General features: G+C 38.6%; 1 protein-coding gene across 1 annotated transcript in view; it reads left to right on the top strand.

Annotated features, from left to right (window-relative positions):
* ZCCHC24 (zinc finger CCHC-type containing 24) overlaps window positions 1-18,812 on the top strand; it is a 107,830-nt gene that overhangs the window by 5,742 nt on the left and 83,276 nt on the right. The window contains exon 2 of the mRNA XM_027880301.1: window positions 10,796-10,996. Coding sequence (XP_027736102.1) covers window positions 10,796-10,996 — 201 coding nt within the window. The remainder of the gene's footprint in view (window positions 1-10,795; window positions 10,997-18,812) is intronic.

The following is an 18,812-nucleotide window of genomic DNA, read 5'->3' as shown; positions in this document are numbered from 1 at the left end:
AAAAAACCCCATATGTGAATGTATTTTAGGAAGTGGAGTCTGAAAATAAGATCTATATCTAGTATAAGAAGTGTGAAACTGAAGTTATTGTCCAAATTACACTGTTGCATTTGTATTGCCTAGGTATGGCTTTAGACTACTCTATTCTCCAGGATTAAGTTTTTTGTTTACGTGGGATTTTGTAAATGCACTGCAGTGCATATGGTGGATACTCTTTTCTTACTCTTCACACTGAGGCTGAATTACCTAATAGCAATTTGACTGCAGGGGGAAATACACAAGAGCCAAATTTGGTTCACTTAAGCATTCTAAATACAATTACATTGCTTTTACTCTGGCTTCCTTACCTGAATAAGAACAGCAGAAAGCTCCCAGAAGTAAGAAGAAAAAGATGTGTTGAATTTATTCCAACAGCTAGAGCCTCTTGTTTTGTTTCTTACCCTCAAACTGCCCCCACACCCAGCAAATGCTGCCGTAGCTCTGCAGCACACCTGCCCTACCTCTGGCTTTAACTAATTTGAACATGAGTGACAGCTGGGCTTTAGTTCATTACAACAGAAGCATTATCCACCGTAGTCTTCTGCAGCTACTTGTTTTCACATCAGAATCAGAACCATGTTTGGAAATCTGGCAACAACTAAAATATTAATTGCTGAAAGTAAATCAGGTCTTCTAGGAGAGGGATATGGGCTTTCTGCTTTACTATTGACTTATTTTTGATAGGTTGAAGGAAAAAAAAAGAAGCTAGCAATAGAAAATAGACCAATTATATATATTACTCCTCATTAGTTGAAAATCATTGCCAACTCTTTTAAATCACTTGGGATTTTATGTTTATGCAAACTCCTCATTGAGAGAAGCACTGGCACGCACTTTCTGCCTCACAAAAACATCCATGTCTTGAAAAGCTTGTCAGGCAATACATAAAAAATCATCCCAACCTATAATTGGAGGCAAAAGCACATAGAATTCTTGTTATAATTATATTTTATACACAGAGCTTTCATTTACAGTTTTTTATGCGTTTACAGTGTCTTCCATGCCAAAGCACCCAAACAAAGGGGTGATGTAACTGTGTGTTGGGTAATGATTTTTCATCCATTCTTCTTTTGCTCTGCAGACACAGACTCAGTTATTCAGAATAGAAAAGGACGAGCCTTCTCCAATGAACTACACAAACGATCAGACAACTCAGTCTGAATTGAACCAATATATTAATTTATGAAGTGTATGGAACAAACTAAATAACCAAGATGTGTACTTAACTGCTTTTATCCATAAGCCCCTCTTCCTCCCACCACACACACCTCCTCCCCCCCGGGCCTTTTTTGTTTTGTTGATTATTTGGGGGATTTTGTGGACTCGCACAAGATAGATAACAAACAACTTTTATCAAAATATTGCATGTTATTGACAGATACAAGGTGAGGATTAGTGCAGAGAAAAGTTTTCTAGATCAGAGTTTAAGTGGGCCATAAGAGGACTCTGAAACCCGATTTAAGTGAAATTTAAACCAGAGAATCTTTTCTGTGCTACTTCAAGAAGCATGAAAAACAGTGACACAGTGCAGTTGCAAAAAGATGCAGGCACAGATATTAGAAAGCCAAATCATACAATACTGATGTTATGTATTTGCATAGAAACAAAAGCAAGTGTTACTGGCTATCACCTTCAAGTTTCTGAACCGATTAATAAAATGTCATAGTTAATATCTGTACCTCTCCCCAGTTTCTTTTCCCCAGAAAAATCGACAGCAGCCTGATGCCCATTTTGCTACTCTCCTGAATTGCTCTTCTTCCTCCTTCAGTAAGCCGCAATTAAATGATTAAATTAAATGGGGAGAATATAATTCTTTGCTTCATGGCAGTTTACTTAGGTTCTGTGTGGGTTCCAGAGTAGTTATAATGGATCAAAGGAACTAATTACATTTTACAAAGCTATTCAGATCTTAAAGTAATGCTGACATAATTCAGACAGTATTTCGTACGTGTCAAAACTTAGATCGCTTTTTTTTTCCGGAAAGTTGGTTTTTATTCTCAGAACCATTACAAACAATCTGTGATCTACTAAAAGTAGAACCTAAAATTATAGACAGGTTCACTTGAGGAAAGCAGAATAAATGCAGGGTTATGAGTCCTGGGCTTTGTCCATGTCCCTTACTGTCTAGCCAGACCAGCACAGCTGTGGGAAGTTTTGGTAGGTTTTAAGATTTAACATATTACAATCCCAGCCCCTGTCATGTGTTTTGATGTAAGCAAATACTAACAAGTCTGATACTTTGACAAAGAGGAATTTTAAGAAGCCTCTTGTAGATCTTTTTTCTTAGCTCTTTCAGCTGCTGCTAATAGGAGATACTGATCTCCAAACCTATGTCTAAAGAAATACATCTTGTGTTTCTACAGATTTAGTTTAAAGATTAGCAAATGCCCTCATGATCCAGAGCTTGAGCTCATATGCAAAGCAGGAATACATTCCTGCTATATTAAATGGCCACCCACCCCTACTTCCCTGCACGTGGCAGGATTTGGTGTCTCTTTTGAATGAACAGAAGTGCAATACCCTACATAGAAGGATCGTGGGTATCTGGAAATCTGTATTTACACCTCATCCAGCTAATTGCCAACTAAGCAAACACTTAAATGGAATCAGATTGCTCTCATAGATTTCTCTTGCTACTAGGAGCTCCAGGTGTCTAAGTGATTGTAGCAGGGGAGTTGGAGCCTGTATTTCTTCACACTAAGACAGCCTGCTGGGCAACTATTTGTAAGTAGTCATTAGGGCTGTGGATATCTGTGGCTGAAAGGAAAGCAAAGGAACTATTCTACAGTTGTTGCATCCTGAAAATGGAGGACTAGCAAGATTTTTTAAGAGGGTTTGAGCATCACTGATCCTTGAAATACAGAGGCATTCTTTTATGACCATCTTTCTCAAACATACATGGCAACTGAAATTCATAGAATAATAGATTCATTCCTCTAATAGTCCCATCTTGGGGAAAAAAAATTCCTTAGATCTACTTGGAAACTAGATTACTCAATTGTTATTTTATAATTTATCTGAAGCAGATTGTGATGTTTTAGCTTTACTTGCGCAGATCACACTTCAAGCTGTGCTGTATCACAATTGATTAAGAGGGTGGCTTTAAACATAGATAAAACTGTCTAAAATCTGGAGTCACAAAATGAAATTCCAGCCTGTCATTTAGTACATAGAAATAATTTATTTTCCTCACTATATTCAATTTAATAAAAGTTTTTGCCTTCCCGTGAGTGCAGGAACTGAGGCCCTGAGCGCATTGCGAGGGGCCCGTTCTGGGCAGATGATGTATTGTTTCTACCTCTGACAGCGACCTTAGCTTTGCCTCTTTTAAACTTTGGCAGGCATTGCAGAGGTTTCTGTGCCAAGAAGGCATTACTGAATGTAAATGATATAAACAAAACTGTCTCAGACTTAGAGTTCTGTTTAACCCAAAATGGACATTTCTTAGCAAAACCTTTCATCATGCAAGAGCTGCACAGGAGGTAAATGCTTTCCGAAGTGTGTCTAGAACAGGCACATATCTATTTCCGGGTGTTATTTTTCTTATGTTTGGAGTGTCAAAAGAGCCACCAAACAAGAGGAAACCCGACTCTTGTTTTTCAGACTGCAGGTCAGATTGAGACAAGATTTCCTGGAGGAAACAGAGATGTTAACAGAAAGCGCAGAGATCAAAACATGTCCATCCATTTCTCTCCTCACTGTATGCCATACAACCTTCATAACCTTCTCCTTGCCCAAGAACCCTGTCTCAACCAGAGTGGCTTGTTTGTCAGCAGTGTGAGGAGACAGTGAGACGGAGGTGCCTGGCCAAGGCCCTCCCCATGGCCTCAGAGAGTTTAGGAAGCTTGGTGGCCGGAGGAGACCCAGCTTCAGGCAGGCAAGGGATAGGCCAAGAAATGAAGGCTCCTGTGGGGGCGTGTTATAAGTAATTTGCAACGTGAGTGGTCTCCCTAATACAGTGCTCACATGTTAGAGCTTCTCTTGAACATAAGTGGGCAGTTGTTTGGCATTTAGCAGATGAAAAGGATCCCTGCCGAACTTGGTGCAAGATTTAGAAAGTTCCTTCAAAACTTCACACCTTTAACCGGAGCAAATCTCTGTCCTTTACCACACCTGTCTTTAAAGACTTTCTGTGATGTCCCCATACATTGTGTAAAGTGGGTGTTCTCACTAACATCCGCTGCAAACCCTTCCCTGAGGCTGAAATAAGGAGGATCACACTGCTAGGAGAGAGCCAAAAGACCTACCCCGAGCTCCAGCAAGCCTGGAGGTGGTGACCGAGCAACTTCTTAACTGTCAGCGTTACTTCTATACCACTGTATAGTAGACAGGGCACTTTTTTAACATCTAAAGATCTGTGAAACTCATTGAAGTCTTTGGATCAAAATGGTGAAGACCAGCAGATCTAAAGCAAGGCAAGGTGGTGGCACGTGTTGGTGTCCAGCCTTGCTGTGAATTGAAGGTTCGCCAGTTACGTACAGAGAGGGTGTTGCACCCACTTTGTGTTCTATAGAATTTCGGCAGTTATCCTGAGAAGCCACAACTATCTGAGCTGTCAGATTTGGAATAACTAGATTAGAGAGATCTGTCTGCTGGAGATTAAAGATTCATTGCCCTTCAACGACTTGCTTAACAACCCCTAGGAGGTCGCATAGCATTCATGGTTGTTTCCTTAAGATACTGTTTCTGCAAAAGGAAGGTCCTAGTACCATCTATCTGAAAATATTTAAAAGTAGGCATTAGTGTTAGCAGTGTAACATAAACATGTATTTATCTAAAACGCCCTACAGAAGAAGGACGAATTAAGGTATACTTGGCTAATATAATAGCCAGGAACGTATTAAGGTTTACTTGTCTAATCTGCATTTATCTGTGGTTTTATATGAGAAACTTGAGCAATTCAGATTTTACTAAAGTCAACCCAAAGACCAGATTTTTTGACAGCTGACTTAAATGTTGACTTCAGAAGGAAACAGAAACCCGAGTCTTTTTTTCCTTTCTCTAGGCAAACATTTTCTTCACTGAGTGATGAGCTTGGCTTGCAGTTCTCCAATGATAAAATGTTACTGAGCAAACTCTTAAGCTGTTTTTTTGTAAAAGTATCCAATTTATCAGAGGAGTTAAAGCAGACACAAGCCGTACAGGAGCAGTTTTTGAGGTTTTCCAGTTCAGCCTTGGTAATTAAACTTCTCTGTTTCTTCTGGCTCAAATTAATACAACTAAATTTATTACGGCATTTTCATTTAATCCCTCTGTTTTCAGAAGGATTTGGGGTTGGCCATAAACATTGATGATGATCTTAAAGGTCTTTTCCAACCTAAACAATTCTATGGTTCTATTTTATGGTTCTGCATTAGATGTTTTCTTTGGGGACAAAACCGGGGAACTGTTTTGACCGCTTATAAAGAGCTGAAGCACAGAAAAGTCACAGATTTGAAGTGCTCATCTGCACACGTGGTCATCCTCAGGTGCAAGTGTTGTGGTTTCATACATACTGCATAGCCCCATGGATAAACCCCATGTGAAAAGCAAACCTTAGAACACTAGGAGAGAAGAGAGAGATACAGGCCCTCAGATTTTGTCTATTAGTATGTACAAGCCATGGAATTACTGTTTGGGTAGCTCAGATTTCCCTCTCCTCAGACATGAAAGTAGCAACTGAGGACTTGTCTATCCTACTGTTTTATCCATGACACGGCACAGGGATACACTCAGTTCTTAACTTCATGAAAATTCAAGCTGATAACTTTAGCACCTTTTGACATTTCAGTGCAGGGCTAATAATTAGCATGCCTAGTCTGGTTACCATCATGCAGCCTGGAGAATGTTTACAATTTACAGTATATGAAAACCTTACTTTTTCCACACTGATGACAGGGCAGCCAACTCAAAGAGCCATGGTGCCTGGTGACTTAAGCTTAACTCTGGCAGTTAGGACTGCTTTATTTTTGTTTGCTTTATTAGGTTGGCAACATACTGAAGCAAAAACAAGTCATCAGAAATTCTTTGCTCATTGCTTTTCAATTACAGACTATTTTATGGAAACATTGATAACTGGAATAAGTTATAGGAATGTTGAAATGCTACAGGACCTCACTTCAGTATGTGCAGTTAAAACAGACATGGAGAGAACCATGAGCACAAATCAAACTAACTTAAAGAGCATCAAACAGATCTACTGGCCAGATACAGCCTATCAATCATGTCAACCAGCACAGGTCATTCTAGCTTCAGGTAACTAATGGATACGAACCCCTTATCATTGCCTTAAGGGTCCAGCAGTTACGAACTGCACTTGGGGTAGAAACTGATTTTTCCAGGTACGCCTCTGCTTTTCCTGTCCATACCTAAAGCTTCACTTCTTAAATCCAAATAAGAAGATACCATTTCCACTTAAACAGGTTGCCATTGCTTATTATATCAGCTGTTCTGGTAGATAAGCAATCCTTTCACCTTTGGTCAGAATTCAGTGTTTCATAATTGAGATGCTACTGTGCTATCCGTGCTTTCTGGTTGATTCCTGTTAAAAATACCTTTACAGCTAAAGCAGTAGCCATACATACCAGCGGAAAATTTGGAAAGTAAGACTTGCCACTCACTTAAGTGTTTCATTTCATATTCCTAACAGTACTGTTGTCTTTATTTTCAGCATTTTACCACTGCTAAAAAATAAGCTGTAGAGATAAAGCCAGTGTTTCCTTTTCCTCCTCTTGGCACATCAATCCCAAAAGCTGTCTCTGAAAGGCAGGGACCTAGCCAAAGGAATCATTCACTTAACTAGGAATTTCATAGAGGTGAGTTAGATGCTGGAACTCTTGAGTCACTTGCATATGTTACCCAACTGGAAATCAGAGTGAGGAAGCTACAGAAGACAATAGCTGCCTCTTTCACAAAGGACCACACTGCAACTTTACAGATTACGTAGCCTTTAACTGGAAACACTCAGCAAACAAATAACAAAGGAAGCTTTGCTTCCCAACACCAGCAACAGATACAGTTTAAAGATCTACCGAGCAGAGAGGTTACCTTTGGAAAGTACAACACCAGATTTTCAGTTCAGTTAACTAAGTCAACAAGTTTCGTAGGAAGGAAAACAAATAAACAAACTTACATTATCAGCTGGAACTTCCCACCAAACCAGTTTCTAAGTTTTACCGTCAGGTCCCCCATCCCCCCAGTACAGCAAGATAAGGAAATCCTGAATTCATTGCAGCTGGGCTGATGAGCCTTGTAATTAGGACATGCAGTGTGGTCTTTCAGCGGTGCCTTGAGAGCACTAACTCTTTCACTGCCAAATCCTTCCTATCCTGTTAGAGCTCAAAATAGAGACTCCATTTGAGAGGTACTGTTGTCTACTTTTTAAAGAGTTGGCTTTGCTAGTGGTGCACTGTGAACACAGAGCAGTCATTGCTTTCAGTGGAATTTATCTCCCTGCCATATCCCAGATGTCTACCAATACACTTGAGACCACAGTGAATCAGAATGCATTTTTAACTTCCTGTCTATTTTCTGTCTGAGACCATCATCATTCTCCCTGTCACTGATCATTCTCTGGACATCCCCTTTGAGTGTGATGCTAATTCAAAAATTTTTATTCAAAACCCTTCTTAGAAATCCCCTTTGCAGCAGTGCAGACAGTAAGGGCTGAATTGCTAGTCTGCACAATAAAATACGCAAGAAAAAAAAACCAACCAAAACTGTTTTATGTATCTCAGCATTATTCATACACCCCTTGTCTTCTAGAAAGACAAAATGGACTGAAACACCATTTCATCACATTCATTGCATGCCCTAAGCTTTCACTGTTTGATTCCAGGGGCCAGGATGAACTTTCCCACTACCACCCTTATTATATAACTTGGCTTTTGGGAATGGCTTATTTCCTCACCTTCTTATGGCGAACTGGAGGTTTCCAGAGCTAGAAACAGGATGTAGCACCATCTATGCTGGTGCTCTTTACAGCAGCTTTCAAGTGGAACTGCTGAAGCTGTTTGCCTGACTGTACCCAGAGGGATGGGCTGCATTTTGGGTTTGTCTAGGAATTTGCTTTAGGAATTCATTGTTCTTGAAAGTACCAGTGACATCAGCAATGTCCATCTTCTCCTTTAGTGTCATCTTCTGGGATGATGTATTTGTTTCTTCCTTTTTTAACTCTGGGCCTCAAGATGATTATAGGGAAGTATTTTGTGGTGCCATGTGTAAACTGGATGTTTTGCCATGTCCAACTTTGGCATGTACTGCACAAATGCACTGCCAGCTGAACCAGGTGGCCACTTTTAGAGCCACGTGCCACACTTTGGCCACAGAACCAGTGGTGGCTGCTAAGATTATGATTTAGTGTCAGTGTAGCCCATAGTCTGGTGGGATTCCAGCCTTTTGACAAAGTTTCTGGTTGAAACAAAAGTTTGTAAGGATTTGCTGGCAGAGTGGGCCACCTTATGTTACAGTATTGACCTGAAATGTGCCCAGAATAGTTGTTGGAGGAGTGAATTACATAATACCCAGTTTCTCAAATAATCCCCAGATTTCTCCCTTTTAATGAGGGCAATGGCTCAGTGTAAAGGATTTTAGAAGAGTCACCACTGTGAGCAATATATCCAATTCAAAGCCCACTGAAGGCAGCAGACAGGTGTATTTTCTTTTGTCACGGAGTTAACCCTGGAGACAAAAATAACAACCTCCTGATAGGTGGGAGTTACATATTCTACGTCCCCAGGAGATATTTTAGATTTTGGCAATAGGTAAAGAATTTGGGATTTCACACGTTCTGTGTGTCCATACATACAACCTTCTATAAAAATCAGATAATAAGGAATTTGCAAAGTTACTGATGTGTGTAATGCATATGAAGTACTTTAAAAATCTCTTAAAGGCAAGAGGACTCTTAAAGATTTTATACTATTCCAAGTGTATATAAGAGAGAGAGTGGCTCCTAGGGAGACAAGAATTTCTTGGAGACTCTTAATTAATACTATTTTGGCATCAATAGCACTTCCGCTTCCTTTTAACAATTTGATGCCAAGAATTTCTCATTCCAATAGCGTCCAATAAATCCTAGACAATAAATTCCAGTGACCATTGGAGGTATCTTTGGTTCCTTGATGGCTAAAGCAGCTAAAATCTTTTTTATTAGTTTTTGAAATAGCTTTTCCTTTTAAAATCTACAGCTTTAAGCCCTGAAACAAAGTGGCTGATTCTCCTCTCAGCAACCACAACATCCTGAACCAGCACAGAACTGTGCCATACAGGGAGTACAGTTATGGGCATTTCAGTGCCTGGACATACGTGAAGTCCCCTGTGAGATCAGATTCTACTCTGAGGCCCTTTGAATTGATCCTGCTGCTGTGCACCAACTTCAGTTTTGTAAGAGGGGTCAGTGTTTCGTTTGACCGTAGTGCAACTGGGTGGAGCAGATTATCTCAGGCTGAATTTTTGTTACGGTGTACACCATCTGCAGTGGGATGGGATTTAGTAATAGCTGGGACTCATCCAGGTACTTGTGCCTAGAGCCTCAGTATCATTCTTTTGGTGTGTGACTGTCAGCCGGAAAACACTCAGTGTGCAGACATCCTGAATGTTTGAGGTCTCTGAAATAAATGTATTTTCCGTTTCAGATTTATTTCACAAACTCTCTAAATCAGTTTCAATGCATGTCTTCAATATGTGTATAACATGTATAGATACATAAAAACATATATGACATATATAAAGACTCCACTGAAGTATTTGGATTTAATAGCACTGAAAAACAAGGTCCCCACAGAGGCACAGATTGGATCGTTTCTTACCTCACTTTCCCATAAGCTGGCAGTAATTCTCTGATGCCAGGAGAATTACATAAGCATAGCATTACAGACCTAAGATGAAAACACCACGTGAAATATGTCCCATAATGTGAGGGTGGAAAGGACAGTCAATAGTTGGTCCTATTTCTACAGTAATTCATAATTATGTTAATGTTTTTAAGAGTTATTTACTTTTTAAACTCCTGCTAGAGTTTCTTTTGAATGTTAGCAGGTTAAAGAATGAATCTTTGTTATCTCCATTAGGGAGAATAGCTATTTAGGTGTTGATGGGTTTCCTGCTGTTCTAAAACTACTGAATGGCAAATTAGGAGCTACTGATTTAGATTTGCAGATTGAGAGAGTGAAGATCCTATTAAGGTGAAGTACAAAACCCAAGTATTTATTGTTTATCAGGAAATGTTTAAATTGCAGTAGGGTTCCCCTTAGAAAATCCAAACCAGATGTAGAGCTCAATGTTTCTTGTTATGATTTGAACATGGGACTCTATATTGACTATCTGATTAACCAGATTAGAAATTAAAAGTTACTTTGCATTTTTCTTGGTGTTCTTTTCCTTTCCCTGACTTCAATATTCTTTGAGTAAGTAGTTTTGGACACAAAAACATTATTTTTTGTGAGCTGTTCTTTCAGTTTTTGCCTGCATAATCTAACCATACCATGAATGGTCAGACACAAGAAAGTGATCACTGCTTAGTGGAAAGGTTGGACTAAGTGAACCATAGCAAGCTCAATAGTTTCCTCAGCAGTGGGGTGACCAGCTCCATTGCACTACCTTTGTGAAACCTCTTTATTAATGGCCTGTATATTGCTCTCCTCAAATATGCAGCCATGTTTCTAATGAAAAATTACTTTTTCCCTGCTCTTTTTATCCTTCTCCTATGCAGATCTGCCTCAGAACAATCCTAAATACAGTACTATGTTGCATGCCATGTTTTTCTTTTCTTTTGCAGGCTCTGAGCAGCAGTCTGTACAAGAGTGCATCGCCTTATGGCTCACTTAATAACATTGTGGATGGGTTAAGCTCCCTCACTGAGCACTTCTCTGACCTATCCCTTTCTTCAGAAGCCAGAAAACCCAGCAAGAGGCCACCTCCTAACTACCTATGCCACCTCTGCTTTAACAAGGGACACTACATCAAAGACTGCCCACAGGTAAGGAATATATAATATTCTGGAAAAATCTTCATTAAAATTTTCCCCATTCCCTGATTTAGTAACACAGAATTTGAGTGGGAGTAGCACTGAAGAAATATCTTGACAAAGTGCCAAGCTAGCCATGTGTTCTTTTATTCTAGTCTTTATCACAATGCAGATGGAAAAAGTAAGCTATTTCATTTGCCTGATAAGTATTACAGAAGATATTCATCTAGACACATGAGTAGGTAGATTTTAGAAACTTTAAAAATGGCTACTATGAAATTTTCTGTCAGAGAGATTGTGTAAAATACATTTTCAAGCAGCACCCCGTGTAGTCAGTATGGCAACAGCACTTAATAAAAATATAACAAGTTACATATGCTAAAGGAGAAGAAATTGTTACACTGGAGAACTCTGAATCAGTAACACAAGCTCCAGGTATTTCTAGTGCAGAATCTCTTCTGTCTTATAAAAGATTTTTGCTATACTTGGCAAGATGTATTGGCCTTTGACTCCTAGAACTTTTCTGTAGTGGCAACGCTGGCAATATTTATTTCCTTAGAAAAGAGGTATAAACCACTCACCAATGTGCAATTTATTTTTTTTTTTCCTGAGGCTCCAAGCCACAGTATAAAGGTTTTTTCATTTTCTCTGGTTTCAGCTGGATGCAGTTCTGTTGCTGGCTTAACTTCCAGAATTCCAACAATATCCTATGTAGAGTCCCAAGGAAATTAAAATGTTGCCAATACTCTAGAAACACAGATGTGGACATTACCAGCATCCACTTCATTATGACTTTAACCTCCTATCCTCTTATTGTGTCACTTTCAGCAGAATTAATCTGCGTAAAATTAACTACAGTTAATTTGCAGTTGAGGATGTCAGACATATAAGCCAAAACACAAGCAGAAGAGCATCTGCCAGCTGAGTAAGGTCAGCATGAAATCAAGTGTAATATCAGATGAGCTTTAACTGAGTGAATTCTTCTTGCTGTTACGAATAGACTAATTTTATTACTTTAGCTGTATTTAATTCTAATGAAAACTATGGAATTAAAGTACATTTGCAATCTTAGGTGTGGCACTTGAAAATAGTTTTACTTATTATTTCAATATATATTGAATAAGAATTTTCTTTAGGAAACAACTGTGAAATTTTCTTTGCTGAAGATCAAAAATATTCTGGTTTGTGTACTTCTGTGTTTAATGTACTTAATTTAGCATGTTACAGAACAAAGTAAAGGTAGTGTAATAGCATACATTGCTTAACAAGGGGACTAAAACTAGAACTACTAACTTTGTGGTGGAGTGAAAAACTGCTAATCTGGGGTTGGATGACTGTGCTTTGCTGTGCAGTGTGAGAAAGGAGATGAATGCGACGGGTCTCTTGATAATCAGGACGTGCAAGCTGCAGCTCACACAGATGGTCCCAAGTGAATGTGTCAGTGTTGGAGCAGTAATGTATTGTTTATTTCATAGGCATTTTTATGGTTTGAGGCACTAGGGATTAAAAAAGTTTAGTGAAAAATGAAGAAATAGAAAGCCAGGAGATACAAACAAATTAGGGATTGTGTAGGAACAGTAACTCACTTAAACTGCACATCCTATGTATTTTTTTTAAAAAAGATTTAACTAGCAATGTCTTCAATTTCTCTGTGAACCAGGAAATGAAAAGACTTTCTACTGGGCGTACTCTGTGGCTGTCCTATGAGGTAGGGAGGAATGACTGAAGAAACACAGGACAGGGAGGCATCTGCTCACTCACCTCATATGGTCTCCTACAGTTCCAGGCAGCCATATCATATAGCCCCTTTCCAAAGCTGATCAGATTCTGGTTGGGAAACATTTCAGTATTTTTCCCTTGCTACTGCTGATGTGAGAAGCTGCTCCAGAATCTCAGTCCTCTCCTAACTAGAAATCTTCTAATTTCTAGGATGAGTGTAACTCATGTCCACCTTATAGTCATTTGTTCTCCTGCCAACATTGTCCTCCACTAAAATAGTTCTTATCCCTCCCCGGTGTTTATCTCAGGGTGTATTAATAGACTGCAATCATATCCTCTCTCAGCATTCATTCTGTAGGACTAACTGAGCCAGGTTTTCTCAGTCTCCTCACAAAAAGTGTACAGACTCTCTGTCCTTCACATGGATGTTCTCTTGTGCTTTTCATCTCCTTGCACATGTGTGACTACATGGACATATGGTGGTATCCCAGAACAGGTCTCGTCAGTGCCTTTTGCTGTGTGTCCACATATCTATTTCGATAGATCAAAGTTGATGTTAGTTAAGGAACAGGTGATATGACATTGGTTCTGCTCTGTTGCCGATTTCTTCTAAAGCAAGCAATTGCTGTATGGTTTAATCAGCATGTAAGTGCTTTCTTGAAAAAAAGCAGAGTTAAGCATTTACAGAAATTTACACATTTCCTTCTGAATTTGAGGACAGATCTAAAGAGGATGACGCTGTTTGCACAAGTTATGTTGAAAACGTTGAAAACATTGTGCTCAGGAAGGGACCACCGATGGCAGGATCAGGCTTTTGTCATAAAAACCCTTATTTGTTACCACTGCTTTTGACAATAACTGATTTCTTAATGTGAACATTACATGCACTACTTAATAGCTTATATTTTGATGCTTAGTTTTGCTAGTGCTGTCAAAAATGAAATTTGTTTTGCAAATCCTACCAATAAAGGGCTGTAGCTGTGCATTTTTAAAGTACTTAAATCTGGATAGAGGAAAGAGATAAACTAATCTGATCTAGACAAAATGCATATCAGTAAATCATAGGTATTTTTATGTAACTGCCTAATAAGAAACACATTTTGAAGGGGGGTTTTATGGAGTTTTTCCTGCATAGCAAAGAAATTGTGTAACAAGTTTAGGACTTTATAACAAGCAGAATTAAGTGAGGATATAAACACTGAAAAGATGTCTTCTTTTTCTGTTGCTGTAAAAGTTGATGAAAATACACGTATCAGTCTAGATTTATAACTTAAGTGATGATCATATTCCAGGAGGTTAAGTAATTATAAACAAAAATTGTCAGCTTTAGTATTTGAGTACCTCAGGTATCTGCAGTTTGTCCCATATCATGTCCAAAATTATCTGCTGGAAATTGAAAAGGGATTTAGCAAACTTCTATTATTTTACCTTGTATTTTATGTCATCTATAGTGATAGAAAGTGAGTTTTTTCTGTTAAAGAAACTACCAAAAATAAGAGCAACATTAGGGCTGCAGTTCATAATTTGCCTATATTTGAAAAAAACTGTTTGTTGCAATTATTATGTCTATAAAAAACAGAGCAGTTACCTTTAGCATCATCTTTATAGCACAGCTACATTTGTGAGTTTCAGTGGCTCAGACAATAACATCCTACTCATACCACTCTGATGTTCTTTCACATACAGAATTCTCATTGACTTGAATGAACTGAAAAATGTGTAGAGAATAAAGGTTAAAAGCACTGCCCTTAATATAGTGATGCACTTACATTATCATTGACTGTGCCATAAAAAAATAAAATATTTTGCTTTAAGTAGCAAGGAAGGTGAGGAATGAGAGTACTTTTACTATGTAGTTGGCTAGTGGTTGATTGCATGATCTATAAATATATATAGATAGATTTGTCAAAGCTTTGTATACTTGTGTGCTCAAAGGTATGGTGCCAACCTACATCTTACACATGCATGATAACCACAGGAGCTTCTTCCCCTTACCGGGACCAAAAATGATGAGTTCTGGGCCAGTAATAATTTAATGTATGATTCTTTATGACATTATTTATATAGCTGGTGTAGATCCTCAGAGAAGATCTTTTAAAAAAAGTTGCATTGTCACTTTTCACTCATTATCACTGTAGTCTATGTTTTTAAATGCTATAAAATATAAACAGTGAGTTCCTTTGTACTATGCGTGGCCTATACAAAATTGATCTCGCTCCTCTACATCACATATTGACGTGACCACTCTTCCATGATGTCATCAGCCTAAACTCAGACCTATCATACATGTTTTTTGCAGAAAGTATAGGATAATGGGGCGTACAGGATAATGGGATATGGTGTTAGATGCAGCATATATGGACATTTGTGAATGATTAACACCTAGTTCAGATTCTGAGATGTTGCAGAGTGATTGAACCTTTGCCACTTTTCAGAAATCTGCTGTTGGAAGGAAATGTGTAGACACAGATCCTAGACCTCATTTACTGCTTATGTCATTCCTGTTGTTAATTTGGACAATAAAGGCAACAACACAAGTCCAAGCTTGGAGCTCTAGCAAAGCATCTCTGTATTCAGAATTTCCAAGCTGCTTACGTTATGTTTCTTCCAAGCACCAGTTCCATTTACTGGTATCTCTGTCCTCTCTTTATTCAAATACCTGTGCCAGTGCCAAGCTCTTTGAAAAAAATCTTTCTAACAATTCCTGTAAATTTCTACACAGTCAAGGAACTCTCACATCATGGACACTTGGTGGCAAAAAACCAACAACAACAACAACAAAAATCACCCGTAGTTCTGCAGTCAAATTCCTGTGCACTGAAACTATTTAGCCCAGTCCCTGGGAGATACAGAACTGTTACACAGTGTGTTTCCCAATTTTACATAATACTTACAGAGGAAAATGCATATGCATGCTCATAAAAGTACAGACATACTACCACAGACGTATGTGTAATGGGAAACAGTATTAGTCTCTTTGTGCACTGCATTTTTAAATCTGTTACTGAAATGCATGGCATGATCCATATTAATGTGGCCAACACTGGGAGTCTTCCACTGCCAAGAGTGATCTTTGAAGCAGATCTTGAAAAACTGAAGTGCCCTTAGAACACATATTCAAGTCAGGGGCAGCAGTAGGTAATTGGTGTGGCTGCTTGAGTTTGCATAGATTTGCTTTTGTGGTTTCGTGCAGGATGTGGAAGAAATCAGTGTCAAGCTGAGTTTAGTCCTTTCTTCTCAGTCCATAGCTTGGTCTGCCAGATCATGCTGCCCTGAAGCTCTCCCTCCCTGTGGTCAGATATAGTGGATCTTTGGCAGCAGAGTTGGCTCAGCAAGCAGCTATTTGGCTGCAAGACTGGAGCGATTCTCATGCCTGAAACATTAATCTAATTTGTCTTGTGCCTTATGGTTGTGCAAGGATCTCAAAGGTCCACAACATTCAAGGAATTCACAGCTGTGATGTCTCCAGGTACCAAAGGCTGACTAAGATGGCAATGAGGACCAAGCTGGCATCTTTACAAAGATGGAAAAAAAAAAAAAAAAGTACCTTTCTGGGTTTTAGCTTAGAGATCTTACTTTTTTAAGAAGCAAAACAAACACAAATCTCTTGAAATTTGTTTTTCTTTTAAAGATGATGTTTCAGAGAGCTCTGGAATTAAAGGAGATCATAGACCTTAGCAAAATCTTAAAATTCACTCTGAAAATAATAGTTTTTGACAGTTGCTACATTTTACAGTAGTCTTTTGGATATTGCGTGATGGCCTCCAAATAAATGTGTCTTTTCTCTATTGAACTGAGTGAAATATTGGTATTTTTACTCAGTTACAGGATAAGGGGTCAATCTCCCCAGCCTCAGAGGAATCTGATACCGTGTATGGGTTCAATTTTTTCAAGTTTCACTGTAGTTTTTAATCGGAGTGTACTTGCTGGCATTTGATCTGGTGTGGTGTGGGACACATAATAAAAGAAAACAAAAGCTAAACTCATCCCTGGTGCAGTAGCACTGATGTAAGATCAGTACTGAGAGAGAACCTAATAGCCTGTATTACAAGGAGGGAAAAGGTGTTAATCTCTGCTATATGTAATTGTTTTCGAACTGCATGTGGCACTCCAGAAAATAACCTCTATATATCCAGTTCCTTGTTTCTGTAGCTTTGCAATACATTTTGATACATTAATCCATTTTGTGTGGTGCACATTTCTTCACATAAATATCGCCCTGTAAGAAACTGTAGTTCTGTAAGTACCTATGCACATACTAAACTTCCACATTACAACATGCTGGAACAATCTGAGGCTCTCAAAAGTCCTGTTTATGCACAACATGCTACTTTCATTTATACCTATTTTTCCATTCAAAACCTGCATAAAATTATTTTAGATGATTTGGACATGGCTTAGATTTTTTTTTTAAATTCTTTTTTTCTCACATGCAGCCAGTTGGACAACTCCATGATATAACACACATACTAGAGAATTCATTGCAGGCTGTTGGATTTTTTTCTCATATACTTGAACTTAGCTCTGCTAAATTTTTTCAGAGTTTCTGAGGTTAGCTAGATATATTTTCTCAGATAATTTCTACTTTTATTATGAAGACTTTCAGAAATATTGTAACAAAAGGGTAGTGGGCTATAATTTGGTCACATCTGTTCTACCTCTGGAAATGTAAGCTGCTTAAGAGTCTAAAAGATCAAAAAATACCCATTCTGCAGTGTTTTGGAAATTTTGGATAAGCTGTTCATATCATTATTTAAACCACTTATCAGAGAGGCAAGTAACTCAGACAGCTGTACGTGAGTAGAGGGGATCCAAAGAACCCTGTTTTGAGAGCATGTTCCCAAAATACTAGTTTTGAAACTGTTTCTGTAGTATGTGGCATTATGTCCAGTTGTTTGATAAACTGAGTGCTTGGAAAGAAGATACTGAGCCATAACATACCAGAACAAGAGCAGTTAGATAGTAAAAAAGAAAACAGAAATATCTAATAAACTGTGTCTGTGCCCCTTTCCTGTCTAGCACACTACTCGACATTACATTCCCAAAAGTCTGGAAGACCAGCCAAAACCAAAAACTCCTCCTTCAGGCCCATCACTAAGCTGTTATTGCTGCAGCTCAGTCTTTATATACTGATACAAGTTCAAACTAATTTTTTTCCCTGTGGGAAATGCAATGTAAACAGAGGTGATAAAGGCAAATACTGTAATAGGGCAATGTTTGCTTGGTCTTTGCAGTGACCTTGGAGTGATAACTATCAGGTCCTGCATGATAGTTACCAGTGGACTATGTGACAGGTGTTGGAGGATCATCCGCCACAGATTGTGATTTCATTTCACTGAGGTTTTCCAACTACCTTTTATTCACTTCTGAATCTCGTTTGCATATTCTCTATCTAGATAAATTCAAGTCAAATGACAACAAGGTGAGTATCAAGAAAGAATACTGTTTGAATGTAAAATCATAAGGATACCTGGCATTTAAACAGAATAAAGTTTCAGCGCTGGTAAAGCCTCATCTGGATCCAGGTTGAGCACAGAAATTCAGAGTAGACTGGAGAGGAGAAAATTTGTAGTTTATGGTCTCTGAAACATGCCTTGTGTTGAAAGACTGAAGAAGCAGTGTTGTTTGTTCCTACAAAAAGACACAGTAATCTGCAAATATGTAGAAAGCCTTACATGGAGGGCACGGTTCATTTTCCATATGCACAACTAATGAGTCCAGTACTGGACTTCAGCTAGGCTGCAGTTTCTGTTAGGCATTAAAGTAGAGTGCCTGGGAAGGCTCTTGGTCATTGGAGGGATTTCAGAACAGTGTAGATAAACATACATCAGGATTTTCACTGGTGATCCTGTCCAGGGACAAGTTAGGAGAAACATCTCAAAATATCTCCCAGCCTTATGTTTCTGCTGTTGTGTATCTGCAAACTAATACTACAATTCACTATCTTATATGTGCATAACTTATATTTAAAAACCATGCACAACAAACTAGACTCAAATCCTGTGCAAGTCAGTGAGAGACTTTTATAAACTCCTTTTAACTGGATTGAACACAGCTAATGCATTGGTCTAAATCTGAACTTTATTTACTAAGAGCTTGGTATTAGCTT

The sequence above is a fragment of the Empidonax traillii genome, unplaced genomic scaffold, assembly GCF_003031625.1.
Source record: "Empidonax traillii isolate 1590-97213 ecotype Southwest subspecies unplaced genomic scaffold, ASM303162v1 scaffold67:size1865537, whole genome shotgun sequence".
In the NCBI taxonomy this organism is placed as follows: Eukaryota; Metazoa; Chordata; class Aves; order Passeriformes; family Tyrannidae; genus Empidonax; species Empidonax traillii.
Note: the sequence above shows the minus strand (reverse complement) of the source record. Positions and strands in the feature narration are given on the sequence as shown.